The sequence below is a fragment of the Meleagris gallopavo genome, chromosome 1, assembly GCF_905368555.1.
Source record: "Meleagris gallopavo chromosome 1, MGAL_WU_HG_1.1, whole genome shotgun sequence".
In the NCBI taxonomy this organism is placed as follows: Eukaryota; Metazoa; Chordata; class Aves; order Galliformes; family Phasianidae; genus Meleagris; species Meleagris gallopavo.
In genome coordinates this window covers 123,684,018-123,709,435 of record NC_139404.1, presented here as the reverse complement: position 1 = coordinate 123,709,435, position 25,418 = coordinate 123,684,018, and the positions used below count along the sequence as shown (strand labels likewise).

Below are 25,418 nucleotides of genomic sequence, written 5' to 3'. Positions count from 1 at the left end.
TAAAGCTACAAAATCCCAAGAATCAAGAGCTTACAACATCTCAGCAGCCACCCAGAGATTTACTATGTGTTTTTCTAGAAATGTGCCCAAAATATCTGTCATTTACAGCTCCAAGCAGAGAGGAAATCTGTTTGGATTATACAGCTCCATCTCCATTTCTTACATAAGCTATAAGCTTTCCAGAAGACACTGCCCTCTTGCAGTTCTTCCTTCCTATTTCTCCTCTCTTGCATTAGCAAACCCTAAGTAACCTACTCATAAACAGCCAATAACATCTTTATTCGAGCAAGAAAATCAGGAATAACTAAAAAAAAAAAAAAAGAAAAAAATTCTCTCTTCCTTGCTCTCTCAATGTGGACTGTAAATGTATGATGAAAGTTCTTAACAACCATAATTTTATATTTGTTTATTTAAACAAAATTAAGAAATGAACCTTATATTTGATAGTGTTCACATCTTATATTCTGGTAACAGTCTATATTGAAAGTCAAGATTTGCTGTATTTTAATATTTCATTTTTGCATGCACATACATATGTACATGACTTCTTAAAAATGTGAAAAATGAGGAAAAGTAAGACTTTTTTATTAAGTAGAGCTAAAGGCAAGAAATACTCAATGCATATGCATGCTTGAAGTATGCATATTAAATAATGAGTTTCCTTTAGAAATTATCTTATTATATTATTTAGACATTTTTCTTAGAGCAGGAGGCAAAATGTATGGAATGATCTAAAAGGTCACATAAGATACTTCAAAAAAATAAGATGAAAATATGTACTTGTTTCATGAAACGGCTCATAAAGATCATGGCTTTAGAGTTTAGTTCTTAGGCAACTGATTTGTGTGCACAAGCGAAACAAAAGCTTATCCTATCCTCCCTTTCTCTTTCCTTTCAGATTACTACCGTAATTTTATTAAGATTTTTCTTTTCAGCTGTCCTTTACAAACTCAACAACATGCATCACATAAACAGTTCAAGCTGCAACCTAGGTGAATGTCAGCCACTATCATCACAGCTAACAGTTCTGCATTAAGTCCAGCTGAACTTAATACACGTATTAACCCACAGCTGTATCATCTTCTGAAAAATAATTTGAGTAGTTAATATATACAGAATATCCAGCATTTACTGGAACTGCTTTCTAGCCACTTAATTAGAAAGCTCTACCATTCCTTCTAGAATAAGATTATCACAAAGCAAAGAAACTCCTTGCCCAACTCTTTCATTTCAATTCCCTGATATTTCATGTATCACATTATAAAGAATCCTTGTATATAATCAGTCTTCCTCTTAATAATTAGGAATTTCTAGATTCTGTACTTTCAATTAGAAGACTTTAGCAAGTTTTATAACTCTCTTGCTATCATAGTTAGAAAACATACCTTCTGACATGAAAAAGACTGATACAATAACCATAAACTGCAATAATTCATCTTTCCCAGAACTGAAAATATGGGACTTGCAGGAGATACTAATTACTAGCACTCATTTGAGCAACTCTAAGCTTGTGAATCTAGTCAACAGTACAGCCACTTAAGAACTCCTTAAAGGACTGTTATAGCAAGCAGCTTAATCAAACAATTACTTTTGTACCGATAAAAATACCTTAAAATAATCACATAAAGAAATCACTTAAAGTTATCAAAACGGACATGATCTGCCTAACCAAGACAGCATTTCAGACAGTTGCATACAGTTAATCCTCCCATATAAATTAATAGGTAATGTTAATTATTTCTTCTATGATTTTTAAGGTAAATTTTCTGTAGTATGTGATGAGTTCCTAGCCTTAAGAAAACATTCAGACATCACATGAGCACGTTCTTAAAATTCCACATATGCTTAGCTCTTTTGCTTCTAACATTGATGAACAAAATACTCAAATACCTTAACTAGAAATGTCTTGACCTGGGGATGCTCTAAATCATGCTGAAAAGATGTTTGTTTTGACTCTCCCTCTTATGTTCCACCCAAAAAAACCCCTTTAATTCCAAATGAGTACCTCTGCAAAGTTATCTTGTTATTGATGTTCTTCAATGTTTGATATATTTCCCCACTGGAATTAAATACGGTAAAAGAAAGCAGGTGTTATCAATGTTTGGAAGATAACTTGCCATACACAAACCTGCTATCTTCAACCACCCTTCAATTAGAACGTCATAATGAAACTGCAATTTCTAAGAAGTTATTCAGTAAGAAAATTACTGAAAGAACTTGTTCTGCCCATACCTAAGCCATTGCTAAAGATGATGCTTCATAGAGAGAACTGCAGTGATTACTTCTGAGGGGCCTGTGACTGCATCTTTCTCTTACCATGGAGAGTGTTGATCTTACAAGCTTTTGAGTACTCTGGCCCTGATTCAACAAAGCACTTAAGCATAGGAACAGTTGTGTTGACTTCAGTAGTTAAGAGCAGCTAATGGATCAGGGAAGAAAGTTTAGTACCCAATAGGATCAAGACATTAATGACCATATAAACTACAGCTAAAAGATGGTCTTGAACATATCTTTGATTGTCTTAGATTAAAAGGAAGAAGAAAATATGATGAAATTACATAATTCCCTTCCTGGAATGTGCGTCTTGCAGCATTACTGCTATAAAAAAGGCAACAGCAAAGTTTAACAAGATCAGATAAAGATTTTATATTTAATATCACAGCACAGGGCAGAGTCAACTCAGAGCACATGAAACCTGGGTGTCCTGGTGGACGACAGGTTGGCCATGAGCCAGCAGTGTGCCCTCGTGGCCAAAAAGATCAATGGCATTCTGGGGTGCATTAAGAAGAGCGTGTCCAGCAGGTCGAGGGAGGTGATCCTCCCCCTCTACTCTGCCCTGGTAAGGCCTCATCTGGAGTACTGTGTCCAGTTCTGGGCTCCCCAGTACAAAAAAGACAGGGACCTCTTGGAAAGAGTCCAGCGGAGGGCCACAAAGATGGTGAAGGGCCTGGAGCATCTCCCCTATGAAGAAAGGCTAAGTGAACTGGGTCTGTTTAGCCTTGAGAAAAGAAGACTGAGAGGGGACCTGATCCAGGTTTATAAATATCTGAGGTGTGGCGGCCATAGCGGTGAGGCCAGTCTCTTTTCAGTGGTACGTGGAGACAGGACGAGGGGAAACGGACATAAGCTGCAGCACAGGAAGTTTCGCACGAATGTGCGTAAGAACTTCTTCACGGTGAGGGTGACGGAGCACTGGAACAGGCTGCCCAGGGAGGTTGTGGAGTCTCCTTCTCTGGAGATATTCAAGTCTCGCCTGGACGCCTACCTGTGCGACCTGGTGTAGGGAACCTGCTTTGGCAGGGGGGTTGGTCTCGATGATCTCTAGAGGTCCCTTCCAACCCCTACAATTCTGTGATTCTGTGATTCTGTGAAACACATTTCAACTAGCTTGATTGTTTCTAGGGTAAAGTTACAGTAAGGCTTCGGGGATCTCTGTATAAATACTTTATCAAACAGGACACCACCACAAAATCAGGACAACATCCAGGACAAAAATTACTTATTTTAAGTGATGAAAATGTGCTATTGGTAAATGGTAAATAGTGAAACTGTAAATGGTGAAATTTAAGTCTTGCATAAAGAAAAATAATCTTTTAAGTACCTGAAGTTGTGTACAAATCAAAGAATTCTGTAAGAAATAGGAATAAGTTGCTCCTGTAACCCATAATACACCTTTACAACTGTGGAAATAGTTTAATAAATCAATGCTTCCAAGATGCCATTCTGGCACAAGGATGAATGGCAATGCTTATTTTCCAGCACAATTTACCCATATTTCCACACCAAGAATTATTACTCAGTATTTGAGATACAATATTATGAAGAATCTTCACTCTCTCAGATCTTCATTTCTCTGTTTATCAGGTCATCATGCTCAACAGAAAAAAAGTTATAAAATATATCAGTTTTCTAATAAAACTCAATTGCTGGAAATGCCCTGCAAAAATATATGGGCCTAAATGTGGGGAGGAAAAAGAAAGTGAATAAATGAAGCATTGTCATTTATTACTAGTTGCTTCAGTTTTGAAGACATGATTATTATAAAGCTACCCATTCAATACTTATTACATATAACAGTGTCATACTGTAACAATAGAGTGACTGAAAAACAGTTTGGGAGGACATGCTTCAGTGTACTTCAGAGAAGCAAAACATGATCTTAATCACTACTTGATCGTAACACTCATTTTCTCATGTATTGGTTTACAAGCTATTCTATGCTTCTATGAGTAATGGAATTTCTTGTTAACATTTGAAACCTGAAGCTAACAACAGGGCAAGAAATAATAAAGGAATAAGTGTTTTATTTAACTTCTGGTTGATAAGTAAATGCAAAGTGAACAGTCAAACAATCTTAGGATAGATAGGGACACAGAACATACCTTTAACTAACTATAAAATGCTGTATTGATGAGCTAATGCATGTTGCCCTGTAAAAACTATGCTGCTGAAGCATTCTCTCTCAGTCATTTTAGCTAAGCTTTCCTATAAGACTATAATGAAAAGAGCTCTGGCTCCTTTAGCTGCCTGTGTATTGATTCACCCAGTAGTAATAAATAAATAAATAAATAAAACCCAAAATGTCAAATATTTGTCTATGAAATTCATGGCATTCATGTCAACTCTGAGAAAAAGAACTTTTTAGTGATCAGCCATTCGAGCAGTATGATTAAAATAAACACTAAAATCCTCAGTTGACATTTAAACTTCATTCAATAAACAGTTATTAACAAGGCAAAATGTACGGTTTCCTGCTCTTATATGGAATATAAGCAGTATCATTTAAAGATTGTGTTTCTTACATTACGCCATTTAAAACAAACTTTCTATAGAACACATTCTTTGCATAATACATCAATAATCCTTTCAAAAAACGATATTAAAAATTAATGTGCAATTTAAAGGTGGGCTGAGCCACAGCATTTGTGTCCATATTTAGGTTGAAGATTTAAAGGTTCAAGGTTTAAGGATGTTTGTATTGAAAGATTTAAATCTGGGATCATCTTTATTCTGGATTACCTCTACTCCCACTGCCTTTCCCACACACACTACCCTATGTAAAGTGAGTTCAACAACATCTCATTCTGGTTTTCTATTACAAGGAAATTTGCCTCATGTAAACTCCAAGTTTCATAATAGCTGCTTGTAGCCTGAATAAAAGCTTCCTACACTGCTCCATCATAGCCAGACATTCTAAGAATTCAAAAATAGAATTCAATGAAAAAATTACAAACAAGTCCAAGCTTGCTATCATTCTACACCTACTGAAAAGCCTTCTGTTTAATTCAGACAAATCCAGACCTTAATGTAGGTGAAGAGGCTATACAGAGGGTTGGGAATGTGGGAGTTCTTTCCAGCTCCAGAGGCCAGGTACACATCCACCTTAACCATAAAGCCTCTGCGGGAGGAGACGCAGACATGCGCCTGTTACTGCTTTCTCATACATTATGCAAAGAAAAAAACGGACAAATGGGTTGTTTGCATGCACAGTGCATGCAAAATTCTCCCAAACGTCCTAAACTGGACATTCATGGTGTGTGCATCATGGTATGACACACCACAAACTTAAAGAAAGCATTTACAGGCAGTTATTAACCCACAGTGGATGAAAGGCATATTGATAAGCTAAGTGCCCCAGGAAATTTTTACTCACAATAGGAATGGAAGGATTGCTCCAGGTATCATTGTCTAAAGACATAAGACAAAGATTTACAAACAGCCCGGGGATACTTTTTCTGAAAATGTATTTTCTCCTGAAAAGTTAAGTCAGCTAGGAATTAGTATACTAGCTGAATAGTTAATTTTTTCAAAGCCATGAAGTGAGTTAGGTCTGATAAATAATTTCCCAACTTGATACTGCATGTGTCTGAAGTCTGATTGCAGGTCTATCCATTTTTGGATAGTACTTATATTTCTATTTGATCTTTTTATGTAAGTTCAAAAGAAATTAAATTTGTATTCAGTTAATAAGTTTAAGAATAAAAAGGGGACTTACATTTTCACAATTACCGAAGGAATTCTAGAGTATGATAGGTCATACTGAGGGCTCATGAACATCGTACACTATGTGAATATTAATATGTCATACCATATAAGTTAACCAGACAGAATGTTAGAACTAGTTTAATGTAGTACGGTACAGCCACTCTCTGCCTTCAAGCAGACATCAGTGGGTATCAGCTAAGCAAAATCACTCTTCTGTGCTCTGTGCTTTCTTTGCTCTGTTACCACAATAGGTAATTCTAATTTGGCTTCTGTTGTTTCATTTCCTGGCAAACTTTGAACCAATTCCAATTACATTCCTTGGGACTAATCACTGGAAAAACTTTCTCCTAAGTCTCTCACACCAAGAGCTTTAACCACCCACCCTGAGAGGTATGCTGGTTTGGAAGCAAGTGAAAGGCAATCATTAGTGGTTTTCTGTTGTGTTTGTGGAAACATAAAGCAAGGCGGTAAACTGTGACATTCAAAAATCTCCCTAACATTGTCTCCATTGCAGGGGAGATAGCCCTGAGGTTGCCATTATTGTAAATATGATTTTAAAACTTTACCACTTGTCCAACTAATACATTGCTTACTATTAGAGAAGTTGTGCATTATCTGCTCTACCATTTGTATTATTTGTTGATGTACCATTATCTCTTCACATTTTGACATAAACCAAATGCAAACTACCCATTTTTAGACTTTTAATTCTCTTCTAGGAAGCAGAAAGTCAGAGATCTTAAAAATCAGCATTAGGATAACAAAAATTTTATTCCTGGAATTAGATTAGGCCTATGTGAGACAAAGTTAGGAAGGAGAAGGAATCACACAGAGAGTATTTCTGATAAGATACTCTTTTAACTCTAGAATAACATCCCACTAAAGTTATAGCTGATAGCATTACCCACTTCACTAGGAAGGAGGATGAGGAAGCCCATAGGATACAGGCACCTGAGTCAATTGTAGTACACATGGAAATGTAAAATTATGCAGTGTCTCCTGGTGAACTGCTGAACAGTTGATCTAGTCAAAGATTCCTGTGCCCAGGGACAACTTTACTAAACACAACTGAACATTAAGTGTACTCCCCAGTCAACCTCTGTTGAGCCAGTAGATTCACACAGAAAGATGAAATACATTAGCATATGCATTGCTGTAACTAAAAGGGAGATCTTTTTGAAAGAACCATCTGGAACCACAGTGATACTTTCAAGTACAATAATAATATTCCAGCTTAAATACATGATTAGAAAATGGTGAGCTGTTTAAACATGGATCTTCCATTATAACAGTATCAAACTAAGTAATTACTTAGTGTTAAGAAACTACTGTTCAATCCTTACCAATAACAACTAGAAACTACAACTGTCATTGAAGGGTTTCATTAACTTCAATGGCACTAGCTGTGCAAGAAAGGACAACAGGATAACACGGAGAAACATTTATATTACTTTAAAACCTGCCATATGAAATACCTTATTGCAAACAAAGAGTCAGCACACACAGTCACTTCATTTATCTTTCTGAACTAAGTGAAAGTTAATTTTGTTTTCCTAAGATCTGGTTTTAAAGGCATTTGTGTCAGCTTTCTGTTTGCTTTGCCTTGCCTTGCATTTTATTCTTCCCTGTAATTTAATTCATTATTCTTGTTTGCTTGATTTACCAGACAATGGAGGATTCTTTGCCTCTCCCTGTTTTAAGTGTTCTTTTTCTCTCTCTGCTTTAGTATTTACCAGAAATACAAAGAAAGAAGCCTGAAGCCAAGTCTTAATGCATTTTAAATATTTGTCTTTTTAAGCAAAACTAAGGGGTATACATATTGATTTTAAATATTTAGAAGTACTTCAAATGTTTAATTTAAACACAAAGACGTAAATGTCCACACACTTCATTCAAAGACAAGTGAACAAGACTAAATCTTTACCTGAGCAGGGACAGTGAAATTATTCTCTAATAACAAGCAGTAAGAAAACAGTAGTGAAAACCATGCAATGTGTCAGAAAACAGTATTGTGATATGCTGCTTTGGAAAGGAGCCCTTATACTAAATTACATTCTAATATTTTCAAGTACGAGAATTTTATAACAGCGAATTATGAGGATTGAAGCAGTGAATTCATAAAGAATAAGGTTTTTTTTCCTTTAGTCTATGAGATATTTCTTATTTTCATATCCTAAAAATACATAACCATGCAATAACTTGAAGACCGCTCAGCTGAGGTCCAAAACCTCAGCTCTCTGGTTGCCAAACCATTATGGAACACAGGAAACATAAAATTATTTTTGTTTTTACAATTTCAGTCTTGACTGCTGCCCAAGATACCAAGGATCTTAATAGTGCTAAGTAGCTAGTCCCTTTAAGAAAGGTTTTCAAAGTGCACCAGTACTTCATAATGGGTGGTACTCTGTGACTCCAGCACCAAGGAGTGAAAAATGAGTTCTTTAAATTTGTTCCACTACAGCACATCATTTTTAATTTCACATAGTCAAGATGGCCAAAAAATCTGGCCACAAGAAAGTTCCCCTTTTCATTTATAAAAGCAGAATTCATGCTGTTTAAGGAATGTACTGTATTTCTCTAATCCCAGGCCTAAGTCAGAGGCAGCAAGTGAAAGACATTTTCTTCTTTCAGAAAGAAATCATTGTATCATATAATTACAATACACTTTTGTGATGACTGACTAGTAAAATTATGTGCCTTTGCTAAGCACCTTGTACCCCCTGAAGTGTGCCGTTATTCTTGCTGGCATACCTCCTGAAGTAAAATCATTATTGCCATCATACCAAAGCATTCAGACTGAAAGACTATTTCATAAAGGTATTTCTTTTAATGTAAAGTTCAGATCCTAAATTCCATTCATTTCTCATGCTTACTGAAGCTAATAGGACTGAGGAAATGACAGTTGAGGAACTGGCCTATATAAGTCCTTCCAAGGTACCAAACTGTGGTACATTATGATACATAAATATGGAAATAGGATCTTCTACCCTGACTTTAGCACATTATTCAGTTCAACTTATAAGTAGTTGCTTTTTTTAATGCATAAAATAAAGCCAGCTTAGTAATAATTTGCAACATCCCCTCTGTTTCATTTCTTGTACAGTCAGATTAATTCTATTCAGAGGGATATTAAAAAAAAGCTTTTCTTTCACTGGCTTCCTAGAGGCACATCTGCAAATGACAACAAGGATTATATCTTCTTCATAGTAATGGCAGAACTATCTTTGACTGTCAGGAAATATCACCATGCCTTCTGGACACCCTGCAGGAGCGCTGCACTGTTAGATGGCCTCAGCAGCCTGGTGTTCATAAGGTACAAATTCTGGAAACAGTAATGGCATCTGTTATAGGTCCTTACAAATTGGTCTGAACAACCTGATTTACCTTCTAAGTTATTTCCGTTTTGAGGAGATCATTGGATCAGATGACCTCTAGAGGTTCCTACCAACCAATTCTATGATTCCATTCTGCCTTTTTTAGACAGAGTAAAATTGTACAAATTCAAATACAAAATGATTTCTAAGGTAGAAAATGAAAATAAAAAAAATAATCTAACCTTTGGAACATGTTTGTGTTTCTTAAGTGCTATGAGACCACGAGATATCTGTACAGGTCTTTCGTTCTGATTGTTTCTGTAATGTGTGGTGTGGGAAACAGTATGAAACTCTTTATGTAGCTGTCTTGCTTTTGGACTGAATTTAAAAAAAAATAATTATGAGGTCTAATGATACTAGCAGCTATTCTTGCAGAAAATGAGTAATATTACTCTTACAAAGTGAAACATTTCTGTTTTGGTAAATTTTAAAACTTTCAATACAGCTAAAATACGCTTTATATCAATTTATCACATTGGTTAAAATGTTTTCATCTTAAAAAGCTCTAAAATCTAAACAACATATTTATATCATCATCACTGCAATCATCTCTGTTTAGGACCATTAAATCCATTGGAGAAAGTACCAAAAATCTTTATAAGCAAACTAGACAAAGCAAAGATTGCTACAAACAATTGAAATTTTATTTAATTTACAAATGTCCAACATATTCAAGCTTCATATTTGTATTTCTTGAATTATTTCTTATGTCATGGAAACTCTCAACATTACCAAGATACACACTCCCTTCCCATAATTTAATGATATTTTCATAGTTGCTGCTTGTTTTAAACTCACACATCCTATTTTAGGATTGTAAGAAGACTGTATTTCTGTTAAAAAAAAAAAAAAAAAAGATAATATCTTTCAATTGTAAAACTGAACAGAATAATCTGAGATGGAAGGAATCCACAAAGTCCACAACTCCTGGCTCCACACAGTACTATTCAAAATTCAAAACTTATAACTGAGACTGTTGTTCAACTGCTTCTTCAGCACTAGCAGCTTGGTACTTCTGGTGGTACTTCCAATGTCTGATCACTTTTGTAGTAATGTATAAAATAATTATAACATTAAAGTAATCCTGCTTGCTTTCATCCATCATGTAGGATACAGAGGTCAGCTACTTGTCAGGAAGGATTTGAACTCTGATTGCCTATTGGCAATGGAAACAACCTAGATGTCAGGACATACAGTAGACTGAAGTAAAGTCTTAGTATTATAGTTGCTGCAATGACATTCCTCCTACAAATTCCTAAGCATAACTAGTGACAGTGCAATTCATAAAGGACAAAGAAGTGTGAATACAGTTCCAAAATCAGCTGGTTCCTCTGTCTGCTGTCTTTCATTATGACAACATACAGAAAATATGCTCCTTCTGCTGTGCTCACAAGCACAATGAAAAAAACTTGCTCTGCAGCACATCCTCACTAGTAAATTTTCAGTCAGTATTTCACACGTGGATTACCTCAACTCCAAACCCCTGTCAGAGCTCATGGAAGTTGCTATCTTCTAAGAAGAAGGTAATTGCCTGTATTTCAGTTTCACATAAGGCAATGGCTCCTGCTGAGTTATTGAATATGCTGTCACTTAGAACACAGAAATTCTTATGGAAAAAAAGAAAATCTGACAAATTTCCACATTCTGCCCTTCTTACACACATTTGCTATAACAATTTGTCATGAGAGAATAATGAAGACATCTTCCACTACAGCAATGAAGCATGTGACAGAGCTGGCTCCCACCACGTAATCAAACTGGTTGTCCCCCTGGTATTACTGGATGTACAGAGATTCAAACCAGAATCTGTACAGTAAGTAACTCAAGAACTCAGCTAGAACATTCCTCACAATTCAACTAAAAGCAACAGGAAGTCAAATTATGTCATTTCTAAATGATGTGTGACATATCTGTCTCTGATGATCTGCAGTGGTGGGGATTACACTAGTTTCAAACAGTTAATTCTGAACAGTAAAAACTTTCCTAAGTTCCTTTGATCCATTAACTCATCTCAACAATGTAATTCCCTCTGAAAGTAATGTCTCCTATTTATTTCCATGGAAACAACAACAGCTACAAACAGCATAATAACACTGAGAGAGCAAATTCTCAGCTACAAAATACTATTTTTCAACAGTCACCACCACTAGCTATGCACTTTGTCAGTGATGAATAAAGGCTGCACGTCATGTCGCACTTATAAAAATCTTCACGGTCTTCCAGAACATGGCTTGTTATTCATGTTGTTGCTGCCACTGCTGAAATGAACCACCCACTGCCTCACTGTGCTCACATCCACTGTTTACTCTCCATAAACATTCGGCAAGTGTCAAGGAATAGTGCCATTTTTTCTTCATGGAGGAATTTAATTCCACCCCTTTGTTTCATCCACACCTCCAGGTCAGACACCAATTTGTCAGACTGCCCCTCTGCTGCCATCTATCACACAACAACAACATGTAATGGAATACTGTCTGGCAAGTTCAGTCTCTACTGCCCTACCACCAACATCTGCCTCTAACATCATGGGCCAATATAATAAAACAGGAGGCATTACTTTCAGACTTTGCATGATAAGAATGCTGATTAATTTTTTTCTTTTTATATACATTTATAGTCTTAACACAAATATGACTTTCAGCTACGTGACAATGTGGAAAACAGCTCCAGATTTAGATGTCAACATTAGACATTTACAATGCAATGTCTACTTATAAGCTTGATTGCTAATTTACCATTATAATTAGAGAATAACTAGTTCAAGATATCTGTTTTGAATCTTGAGACATTTTCTTTTTTTTCAGTTCAGACTGTTCAGTATTGAATCTGTTACCAGAGAGATATGAGGCATCTCTAGATTTTCTACATATGAGTTGTCAAGTCTGAACTGATCATCTAGGTCCCCTTAGTACTCAATAAGGAACACGGGCAACTACAGAAGATTACTTAGCTGCTGTATGGGATCAACTGCTTCAAAAGTCATCTGCTTTTCTGACTATAAAAGCAGATGAAACAACTTGTTGACAGCCTGCTTTCAGAAGGATAAAGTTTGAGGCTATCGATATAAAGCTCCAAATACATAAATCTCACTTTGGATAACTGAAAGCATATTACTGCATAAACTTACTATTCATAATTAAATTGCTTCAATTTTTATTTAAACTTTAAATTATCTTGGCATTCCATAAAGTTAGGCAAAATTTAAATTCTAATGGGAAAATCTATAAAACAGAAACATATTCAAGAAAGGGACAGACACTTAGAGTGTGTACGTAGTCAGGTTGAGCCAAAGTTTTTATTGGAGGAATAAATATTTAATTTAAGAGAATCTCATGCAGCAGAGAAAGAGACGTATACATTTAAACAGGTAGGCACTTCTTAAAAAGTGAAAGCTACATCTCATAAACCGCACCACCCAATGTGACATTCTTATGTTATATAGGATAACTGAATAGTTATATAGCTTTTCTCAAGTTAGGAGGGTACTGTATAAACCTAATCCCTTCCCCCAAAATTAAGTATTTCTAAAATTCTTTGAAAAATTCCAGAGGAATAGGTTATTGTCTATTTTGCAGCCCTTTATGTCAAACACAAAAACGTTATGCATGTGCTACTGCTTTGTAGGTAGATGATTCAAGTTAAAACACTAATAGAGTAGGTGTATTTTTAAATAACAGCATATGATGCTGTTATGGCTAACCTAGAGCAATGTAGAAAAATCTGTATGCTCCTAGAGGGAAAGAAAGGAAAATCCTTTTTTTTTCATTTCTAAATCTGATTAGATACTTAAAATGCACAGCATTTTCCTTCAGTCTTAAAGACTTAGACAAAATCATCACTTTTTTCTGCAAGAAAAAAAGGTGCATGTAGCCTAGCAGACACAACCAATGCACAGATTTTTGCTGTGGTCTTGGCAAACTCTTTTTCCCATTCTAATTCAAAGTGACTGATAAAGCTTGGCATCAAGCCTATAATGGCCCTCACATAACCACTGTAGCTCTAAATTTTGTGGTTCAGACTATAGTTTAGTTTTTGCGACATCACTACATGATTTCCATACAGACTCATTTTCTGACTCATTTCTCAACTGACAAAGTCCAAAAAGTCATGCTATAGTGGCATCCAAAGGAGTACCACATGGGAACAGTATGCACTTGAGATCTCTTGACCACATTCCAGGGAGACTACATGTCTAGTCACAAGAGTTCTGTGACGTAAGGACAAATTCTGATTATTTACTTACAAGAAGCAATTTCTTCTGAACCAAAAATCATCTCAGCTCTGAGAAGATTCAGTACTCCAACATGACTGACTACAATTTTTAGGTAGCTGACACATAATTTCTTTCTGGCAGACATAACAAGAGGCAATGTTCCACTCTAATGTGAAGGTGAAGGGATAGAAGGATGGATGTTGTATTTGACTTCAAATGATTGAATGAGGCTCAATATATTATAACAATGTTCTACAACTCTGAGACAGGTTAGGAAAGTTCCTCCTTAAAAAAAGAGTAAAACAAAAATTTGACAAACCTGTCTTCTTCCAGTAGACTTTAACCTGAAGTTGATTGTCCTGATAGAAAGGAGTTCCAATTTTAAGAAAACGCGTGGGTTTTCTTCTTTGAAAAGTTGGGTAAGGATCTACCAGTCCTTTTGGAGGTTTTCCAGCAGATGTCTGCTCATCTGCAGTATACAGAAAAATAAAGAAATTATTTATTTAATACAGTGCTGTCTAATGACTATGCCAACAATGTTCAAATTCAGAAAAAAAATCACAAACTTACCTTATTTTAATGTCTTAGCTAAATGAAATTACTGTAACTATAAAAAATGGTCCATATGGTTGAAAAACATAATTTGTTTGAAATTCAGTAAAGATATTTTAGAGAGACAAAAAAGACACACCAGTGCTGATATGAAAATGTTCTCTAAATTTTCAAAAGGATCATAAAAAAAGGGAGTGTATTTATATTCCCAGGAATAAGAGAAGTTAACACTCTGATTTTTTTCAACAAGCATGGTATCTAGCTGTACTTCTATATAATCATTCCTCATCTTTATATTTGCAAAGTATTTGAATATAGCCAAAAACCTGAGGACAGGATTGAGTGTAACCCACAGAGGCTGCATGTGGTTATTACATCAAAGTAAATAGAGTCCTCTGGTATGGTATATGAGAACACTGTGGTCAGATTAAAGATCTTTTTTGCCTGCTTTCCTGTCTCCAACAGTGAACACCGAGTGCTTAGAAAAACACTGTACGAGCAGAATGAACTTTGAGCAAATCCCGTGATATGTATGCCTTCCAACAAGCAATAGTAATGCAATGTCCTTCATCAAGCTCTTCATCTGGTAACATTTTATGAATATTTAGCAGTGTTGTCAGTATGCTTAAATGTTTTCAGTTTAAGAGGCAGTAGTGTGGATTCAAAATGCATTCATTGCACACTGTCAAATATAACAGTTCTGACTGAGGGCAGTATTTGCATCAGATTAACAAAAAAAACCTGTATTTAATTCAATATTACATATAAATGAAAAATGAAGATTCCAATTATTAGGAAGTGGCAAATTATTAGCTGTATACTCAAGAGAAAGAGAAAAAGATTTAAGCTTCAACAATCATCATGAGAAACACGTGAACTTGGGTATGGTACACTACATGTAACTTCAGCTAAAACTCAAACTGCTTTTTGAACAAATTTTATTTTTCCAATCTTTTGCTTAGTCTGATACATTTTTACTTTTTTACTTGCTCTTTTACACTGAAGTAAATGTACTGGATTCAAGTACGTTCTTTCACAAGGTCATCAAAGTGTTTATGCTATCTGAAAGGAAATCACGAAGTGATAGAGCAAAGTACAAACTTGAACCTGTTAGGCATATTTCAATGTAAAGTATTTTAGTTTAACCAAATTTGTATTTTGCTGGTTTCTCTCCAATTTCAGAACAGGAACACTGATTTAAACTATATACTACATACGCTGATCAAGAGAGAGAGAATCTTGCTGCATTTCCCAGAAGAGAGACACATGAATACAGTGAGGCAAGATATTTTCAAGAGCGAGGAAAGATAACACCAGAGAGCCGGGGTCAAAGCTCACAGAAGTCCATAGGACTAAATTACTTTAGTGGGTTATGGACTGATTCTATTCCGACAACATGAACAGCCACCTAAAAAAAGAGCTTAATTCCACAGCGAGTTGAGCAATTGACAGTGGGACTCCAGCAAAATTGGAATGGTGCTTCTGGAACTACTTCCCAAAGGCCATAAAATTCCCCAAATGACAAGGGGGCATGAATGTCCTGTCCTAGATAATATTTCAGGCAATTATTTTTTCAGATTTTTCCATCTGCTTCTGAGTATTATCAAAAATACCTCAAGCAGAAGTGTTTCTAACTAGCTAACTTTAGTGAGAGTCAGAAGATTAATTCAGATCTATTTGCATCTCCTTCAGGGGTAGATTGTATTTGCTTTTCCATATACGCCATAATTTAGCCATTTCATAATAGGTACAAACATACTTCTCAGTAGAATGCTTTGTTGACTAAATTGTGTGGTATCACAGTTTCGGCTCAAATAATCTCCAATTCTTTCATCCATGGCTTTAACAGAAAGTATGTTCTCTATATGCTTATTATTGAAGTACTCTCTTGTAAAACAAATATGTGTTTTCAAGTTCTCACAGACACAGATTTGCAGTTAAAAAGAAAATACTGCTCATTAGCTAAATGGATGGTCATACTTTGAATACAGCATTCACACACTTGAGGTACATTTGCAATCAAAAATATTCTGAATGCAGTATTAATTTGTTTTAAAAAACAATACAGCAGCCATTTAAACTCTTAGTAGAAAAGGTCAATATAGTAAAGTGAAATAAAGCACAAAAACTTATGTACATAATAAACTTTCACAGAAACTACTGATAGACTTTTATTAGTAAAAAGGGCAAGGAGAGGGTAGATTATCCAAGTTATTCAAGGGACTTTAAACCCTGATGGTAGGAAAGACGTATTACTGGTGTGGACATAAAACGATGAACCCACCAGTCATTACTGGTAGAATAAATGCCACTTGGTAGAGGACTTAGAGGAGGATAATGTGGTAAGTTACAGGTGATCTGCATCAGATTCAGAAAAAAACAGCGTTCTGGAGAGAGATAATTGAAACAAAAGTCTTCCTCTCCCAGCACAACCCCTTTTTTAACATATCAGCAGTATCAGAGAAAGTTGATACAGCGCCAGTTTCTTATTGTAAAGAAAAAGTAAGGAATGACATCTACCCAGATAAAGTACAAGCTCAGTTATACCAGCTCCAGTTTAGAGGGACTGCATTATGCAGAAAGTCTTCTTTTAATGTTTTGAAAGACTATAACCTAACATCAGGTCTAATAATAAAGCTGCTGAACATCAGTTGATTAATTAGTGTTCTTCCAAGAGGGGAAAATTTAGAAGGCTATTCTCATAGTAAAATGAGGGAAAGAAATTAATAGCTTCCAGAATAAAGCCCTGCCTCAGACTCACATGAAATTCAGGTAACAGCCTACTCCTGGGACATTATTCCTACATGAAGTAGACTCAGTTACACGTTCTTTCTTGGAGCTGTAATTTAATCTGGCAAAATAACAGTAGTATGATATCATCCATGTTCCTGAAAACGAGCTCATTTTTGTGGGCAATGCCAGAAAACACAGGTACAGTCAAGGTGAGCCAGTAGAAAGGCAAAATTTCTGTATTCATTTATATAGTGCTTCACCAAGGATTTAACATAAACTTGGCTTATATCCACACTGTGCAGATTCAAGCTCATTTTCTGCTATGACTTCCAAGAAAAGGCAGTACATTCAAGATACCAAAGTTTAGCCCTTTGCTGTCTCTAAAATGGCCCAGAAAGGTTGTAGAAGTGAGCTTAATATAGGGAGAGAAAGGAAGGAAATGGATTTTAAGTCTGTTTTATCTTCTTGGTGCATTAAAACAGGAAGCAACTGTAGATGTAGAAGTCTGTCCTAGGTAGCAATTAATTTAAAGTATTTTATACATGTCCAAACAGAATATACATGCAGAAGGGTCCAGTAAAAAAAGCCATCGATTAGTTAGATGAGGCTATTTAGGTGAATGTAATGTTATGAAAATGGTGCCAAATAAAATTTGATTGCACTTTAAAATCAAAAAGTAAATGAATAGAAAATGAAACAATTAGGAAAGAATATTAGAAATGATATCTCTAGCATCTTCTTATCAGAATTTTGCTTTATTGCTTTATTGATTAATCAGAGATGTATCAGAAGCTAAGACAGTAATTCAATATTGCATTGCAATTATAAAAACATTTAACTAAGACTCGGTTTACTCTCATATTCAGATACAATTTTAAAATACATTGTCATAATAAAGTGAGAGAAAGAAATTCAATAGCTTGCTTAATGCTACTTTGGCTATATGCCATAATAATGCATAATGATGGCACCTGGGATTCTTTTCCACTTACCAGAACAAAGTTGAATCGAGCATTGCTTTAGCATGTGAAGTTTTAAATATCTTCGAAATAATCTGACCTCTAAAGATATCAAGATTTTAATTTGAATTTTTGTCCTGTGTGTGTAATAATTTCTTGAGAATTCATTTATCAGGCACAAAACAATTAAGATTCTCTAATAGAAGAGTCAGTGTCTTATTTCACTTTCTACAAAGCATATATTTGTATGGTCCAAGAACCGGAATTCATAGGGTAGTAAAAATAGTCAGGATTTTTAAAAGCACTGCAAGTCAAAACTGTCCAGTTAAGAGAAGGATACAGAAATGAATTTACAGAAGTCAGTAAGAAATATTGCAAAGATTTATAGATGTACTGCATTTTTCAAGTCTTAACATCACAATGGTGCAAATGCATTCATTTTTATTGCATTTCTTTAAGGTGAGTAGCAACTAAAAAAAAGAAATAGGCAAAAATTCTTATCAAGTTTTAAACAGGAAATTTAACATTAAAAGGTTACTCAGCTTCATCAAGATCAGATTACTCCGCTATCAAACAGCCAGCTTAAAGAAAATAATTTAAGAAATCACTATTTAAAACATTCAAATTCCAGTTGAAGAAGAGATAAAGCATTCAGGTGTCTGAATACAATTACTCACTATTATTCCTGCTGTCCTGTGCCGTGCTAAAATGAAGAGAAACCTTAGCACTTTTAAGGCGTGTCTGACCCCAGCGTGTTACTGCCTGTAGTTCTACATTGTAGTTGCTGTTGGGTTGGAGTCCCTCCAGGACCACATAATTTTGGGGCTATAATAGAGAATATATATAAATATATGAGGAAATTATAATATTACTGAAACACAGGCTTGTATTAAAAGCAGGATTGTTATCTTAAGCACACTACTCTTTTGAAATAAGAAAAGAAAACTTATGTATCAGGAGAACAAAAGTTTGCTTCTTTAAAACTGTATTTCATTCTACTCTACTTTTCTTTGACATTTGTTATAGTACTAACCTTATTGACATTTATAGAATTTCAGTAATTCCTTGGCAAATATAGTTACAGTTTAGGCCAAAATAAGGTTGTAATTATATATGTATGTATATATATATACACACACACAAAATGCAAAATACAAAAATACTTTTTTTGGTATGCCAAAATTATTCCAGTTAAAGAAATTAAAACTCATTCATCCACAAATTTTTTTTTTTTTTTTTGTATTAGCAAAGCAACTGACAACTTAGCCTCGAGATAGCTAGCCTGAAAACAGTTACATACAATGTTCAATACATTTGTTAATATTTTCTATAAAATGTTTAAAAAAAAAAAACACACACAAAAAAACCCACAAACCAACAAGACAACCATCCAAATAATCTGCTAATTGGTAAGTATTATTTTCCTCTATAGAATGAAAAACAAAAAATCAAAAATACAATTTAATGGAAATGTATGTGAGTAGGACAATAATGTTTAATAATCAGCAAATTAAAATACTTTCCATAACATTGCAAAGAAGAGACAATATTCTTAAGTTACGGTTGTAAATATTTTTTTAATTTTTATAAAACAGCCCTTCTAGCCCACGTCTCAGACAGAAGAATCCATGTTTTCATAGCAATTCATCGTGAAACTCAAGTTCACCCATCAATCCAGAGTAAAGTTAACCATATACTGCCACATTTAGCAGTTAAGGGATTATCAAAAGTGTTTCAAATCAGTCATGCTCACTTGTTTGTGCTGAAATATTTACTATTGACTATAATTCTAAACATTTTACTCAAATTATTTGAGTATTTTCATAGAGAAATCACTATAAAAATTATTAGTATTAGAATAAATTTGAACTAGTCTATTTCTAAAGGCAAAATTTGGATAAAGAAAATTTTCAATGTTCTTTTAAACACAAGATTTTTTAACCTTGTTTTCTATTTTCTATAGTTTTGATTTCTAGATTGAATATTTCTATCATATTCAGTAGCAAGCAATAGCCTGAGAAGTGTCCTATGGGGGTAGTCTAAATTTCATTGCTGTAATCCTGCAATCCTGCAGAAGAAAAAGAACACGGGGCAGGATTAGCATAAATGATACTTTAAGAGTTAACTTTTCCACTGAAATACATTTTGGTTCTTTTGAATTTCCTTATATTCAAGTTCGGACCTTGTTCCCAATTACTTTATTGTTAGGAAGTTCTCTAGCCAATGGAATCTTTCCTCAGAAACATAAATTCTACTACCTAGCAAAATCCAACTCTACTCCTGTCTTGCTAATGTGATTTTTGAAAACTACAAGAATGAGCTAACTTTCTTTTCTGTGTTTACTATGGCTTTGTGGACTTTCTATTCCTAAGTATTTGACTTGAGTAGAAACAAAGACCCAAGTTATCAGCGTTGCTGAAAAGAATCCACATTATTTCCAGTGGTGGGTATATTTTCTTTTCCCTTTTTCCCATTGTAGAGTTAGCGATGATGGCTGCAGCCTCTAGACCCTGAACCCTATCAGTTCCCAAAAGAAGGGATGCATGCACAGTGCTCATCCAGTGGTGGGTCTGTGATGCCCTATACAACTCACAATAATATAACAAGAATGCAACCTACACTGCTTTCATGTTTTGCAGGGTTTGGTGGCTAAGGGATAGAGGGACTATTACTCAATAGCTGTCATTCATCACAGTGCAAGCAGTCAACCAGAGCCAAAACACAGTGTTAGCACAGACATGGAAACAATTTCTCAGAATACATTAATAAAAGTAATTCCAGATAATTAAGTCCAGACTTTTATTTGTGGTAAATTTCTATCTCTATTAACTACTTTTAGTTACCGTTCCTTTAGTTCCATAAGCAGTATGCTTAAGGAAATGACAGCAAGATTTAATGCAGTCAAAAATCTCAAAAGATAACTGCCACTATGAAATATGGCACATCTTTGGCACAACAGATTATTTAAATGTTTATTATTCTTTTCCTTGGGCCCCTACTGATTATTTAATGGTCATTCTATACAATGGTGTCTTGAGTTTTGTTTACAAACTGAAAAAATAATGCAACAGATATGTTAATGTTTCTTAAATGAAACACCACTCTGTCTTTCAGAAGCGTGGTAACATAAACCTTGCCTTAGAGGAGAAAAAGCAATGAACTTTCTACCCATCTCTCCTGCAAAATCTTATACTTGCCTGCATTCTAAGACAGAAGTCTGCTTTTCTTCTTGAGTTCAGTGAAGCAAAGGAATTGAGATATCAAATTTGTCTGTGGGGTTGGTGATCTTAAAAATTAACGCAATTACTTTCCAAGTAGTTGAAATTATTGCAATTTATCACATTTTTCTTATTTATACTCTGTTTATTTCATGCCAGAAATAAGTTTGAATGTTCCAGAATTAATATATAGTCATATTTCTGTTTCATTTGCTATTTTTTTTCTTACCCCGTCTGTAATCTTCCTTCTCTTTTTTTTAGCTGGGATGACATATTTGCTGTAAGTCCAGCTCCAGAAAACTTTGTAGTGGTGCACTGGGATATCAGGCTCTTCTGGAAGATCCCAAGTAATCATTACATTAACAGTTCCATCATTGTTTGCACTGATATTGGCAATTCTGATATTAGATGGAGCTGGTGGAGCAGATGGATCTGAAATTAAAAATAAAGTAAAATCAAATAATATTAAAAAATCCTAAATAAAGATCATTCTTAAGTAAATTAAAAATCATATTCATCTTATGTATTTACTAGTCATACAAAATCTGTATTAAGCATTCTCAATGCGCTTAAGAACATTCAGGCAAAAATTTCTCACAGATGAGATGGCTTTTTGCAAATTCTCCAAATCCAAACTTTACTAAAAATACAGTTATGTATTCACATGTAGGATTGCAATTATTCTATGTCATTGTTATGTTCACAAATGTGATAAAGTTTCATCATACTGTACTAAATTATTAGGCTTATTTCTGGCATTCACTATTATAAACACATAGCAAATGTAAAAACTCCTGGCTCACAAGAACAGAATAAAATCTTGGAGACACTAAATATTTTTGTCTGTGTTGTCAGAGAACTGTCAGATGAGAATATCTCTAGAGTTTGAATCTTTCTTTCAAATTCTTGTACTGATATCCACTATCATAAACATAGACGTGTCCTTAGAATAAATATATATATATATTTAATAACAACAGCAGACTCAACCACCCCTGTGATTTATTTCCTTATTAAAATTTCTGTTCAATATTAACTGAGGTGTTGTTCCTTCAATTGTCTATGTGCCAACCCCAGATTTACAGACACCAGACAGTCAAAGGTTCCACTACTGAACAATTTCTAATATTGAATGTTAAGTCCTTGAGGTCCAACCATATAATATACTAGCTGAGTCATGTGAATAAGTGGAAATTTTTCATCTGAACTTTTGAAAGTCAAATCCGCTATCATCTGAGTCTTACTTTTTAATCACAATTCTCAATCTAAGTAACCTTGGAAACATTACAAAAAATGTTATCAAGAGTGAATATGGCAATATACTTCTTTTACCATCACTTTTGTGAAAGAATACTTCAAAAAGTTGTTTGTTCTTTTTTTAAGTGTCTGTGTTAACCAAACATTACAGGCAAGATATAATGAAAACTCACAAATCAATAAATAACTATGTAAACAAATTAAAAGTGGAGCTCAAAAAAATCAAAATATTTCAAGCATACAAAGAAAGTGTGTAGTAATTAAGGCATGATATGAAGCTGAAGCCAAGAGATAAACAATTTGATTGAGAAGATCATTTTCATGAAACTTTTCTGCCAAATGAACCACCACTTATTGCCAGAAATAAAACTGGAGGTGTGCAGAAGATACATCAGGCATTCATTTATGGTGCAGTTCACCTGAATCTTTTCATAATGGTTAATGAGCTGTTAAATGAACTTTCCAGACATACTAAGTTCATCAGATAATCCCTATGACTAATGGTCTCACTGAAAAATTCCATCACCAGGTCATGCAAACTAACACATTCAGGGTTAATAAAGACAGCATTTCCTTTTTAAAGATCAGCAAATGTGAAATAATGCCCTATTCCCCTTATTTAATAGGAGTCTCCATTAAATAACAATAGATGCTTCTGTTTCCTCATGTGTGTCATTTTAGTTAAATAGTAAAGAATGGTCCTGTTATCTCCCATTGGCTGTAACTGTTAAGCCCCCCGTCCTCCTCCCCCATGAGTTTAAGAATTCTGGAAATTTAACTTCAATTTCCTAATTCCTAATTTTTTTTAAAATCAGACTGTAAGTTGGATTGTTTCACTTCCTTTTTTTTTTTTTTCTGGCATTGTTCTTACATTTATTGTCTTACCTAGTAGCTAACAACTCCATTTTAAATATATACAAAGCTATATGTTTTGGAAGAGATAAGTAATACGAAGATTAATTTCTAGAATTTGTTTTAGATAAATAGCTTGTATTGTTATCTAACATAATTCATCATATATTTCTGTGCTTGATAAAATAAGTAGAAGAGAAATGAAATTTGGACGCAATAATCAGAATCATGAATCAAAAAAAAAAATCAAAATCCTTTCAAGCATCCATTTTCACTAACTTAAAATGTTGAGGCTCTTTTTTTTTTTTTTTTTTTAATACAATGTGACAATGTATTGTGGCCATAAAACATTTATAATCTGAAGTGCAACTGATCGTATTACCACAGGTGAATTATTCAGGTTAACTCCCACAAGTACCATACATCATGTATTATGTATATATAACATATGGGATACAATTAAAGTGTTTTGGAGAGTATGCCTTCATGAATGCTCTGACATAAGCCTAAGGAATTGTAACTGTACAACATGTCTTTCGTGTCTACAAAATATTGAGAGTCCCCACAATTCTGAAAGTTAAATGAAATAGTACTTCAGAATAAACTTTTCATAGAACTAAAAGCAAAACACCAAATTTGTTTGTTTTCTTCAAAATTCCTTGTTAAGTGTTTCTGCCCTACAAGAAAAGGAATAGCAACCTTTTTGTTAAACCTAGCAACTGCCATTGAAATGTGTCTTTTAAAAGGAGGAAGAAGAACAGAAGAGCAGTCATAGACATCAAGATAAAAAGGAAGGAGTTCTGCAAATGACAGGCATGAAAAAGCAAGAAATTTGAAAGTACCACATTTTCTAGGAAAAAAAAAATAGTAGACTAAGCTGGGGAAAATAATAATCTACGAGGGTGGCTTTAAAATAATGCCTCCTATTTTATGGCTCACGAAGTCAGAGGCAAATGGTGGTGGTATGGCAGTAGGGAGTGAACTCTCCTGACAATATTCCATTACATGTTGTTGCTGAACAACAGCTGGCAGCAGAGTGAGAGTCTGGCAAAATGTTGTCTGAAGTGAAAGTGTGAATGAAGAAAAGGTGTGGAACTGAATTCCTCCATGTGGAAAAAATGGCAACCACTGATATTCATTGATGCTTGCTGAATGTTTATGGAGACCAAACAGTGGCTGTGAGCACAGTGAGGCGATGAGTGGTGCATTTCAGCAGTGGTGACAGCAATGTGGACAACAAGCCACATTCTGCACAGCTGTCACACCACGGAATGAAGAGCACCTTGATCAGCTCATCTGTGTGAATTGATGGGAACTGTGTACATAGTTCAATATAAGCCTAAATGCATTGGAAATAATGGTGGCAATGTTTGAATATTATAACATTTGCTTTAGGCTGCGTTCCACAAGTGCTCATACAGGAACAGAAAGAACCACATATGCAGGCTTCTCAGGGCCCAGTGAACCAATACAAGGCTGAAGGTGACAGCTTCCAGGATCGCACTGTTACCAGTAACAAAATGTGGTGTCACCATTACGAGCTGGAGTCAAAATGGCAGTTCACAGAGTGAAGATATGTGAATTTCCCATTGAAGAAAAAGTTCCAGACAGTGGATAAAGTGATATGCACTGTCTTTTGGAATAGGGATAGGTAAACCTTCTGGATTTCCTGGAATTTGGACAAACCATCAATTCTGACTGCAATATCATGATGATGACTAAGATGAAGACTCAAACTTTCAGAGACAGGCTAGAGAAGACAACAGTCTTTCTCTTGCAACATGATAACACCAGGCTGCATGCCAGTTTGAAGACCATGGAGTCTCATTGCCAGTCTTGGTTGGATTGTCCTACCATATCCACTGTATAGTCTGAATTTGGCGTCTTCTGACTTTTATCTGTTCAGACCAATGTAAGATGGACTGTGTGGACAACATACTCCTAGCAACAACACTGTTGCAGCAGCTGTGGAAACAGTGGGTCACCTGCACTGACGCAGGTTTTTATGGGAGCAGCATGCAGGCACTTATTCATTACTGGCAAAAATGCATAACTAATGATGGTGACTGTTGAAAAATAGTGCTTTGTAGTTGAGAGTTTACTATATCAAATAGTCATGCTGTGCTCCTTGTACATGTATATGTTGCAGTTTCCGTGGAAATAAATAGGAGGCATTAATTTTGGAATGACCTACACAGAAATAAGTAAAATGATCAAAGATGAAAAAAATTAGAATAGAACAGAACACAACACAATAGTTGGAAGGGATCTTCAG

At 34.9% G+C, this 25,418-nt stretch overlaps 1 protein-coding gene across 1 annotated transcript in view; it reads right to left on the bottom strand.

The window, feature by feature from the left end:
• ANOS1 (anosmin 1) overlaps positions 1 to 25,418 on the bottom strand; it is a 136,023-nt gene that overhangs the window by 12,322 nt on the left and 98,283 nt on the right. The window contains exons 7-9 of the mRNA XM_085212661.1: positions 21,264 to 21,466; positions 18,494 to 18,641; positions 13,892 to 14,041 (exon numbers count right to left, since the gene is read on the bottom strand). Coding sequence (XP_085068787.1) covers positions 13,892 to 14,041; positions 18,494 to 18,641; positions 21,264 to 21,466 — 501 coding nt within the window. The remainder of the gene's footprint in view (positions 1 to 13,891; positions 14,042 to 18,493; positions 18,642 to 21,263; positions 21,467 to 25,418) is intronic.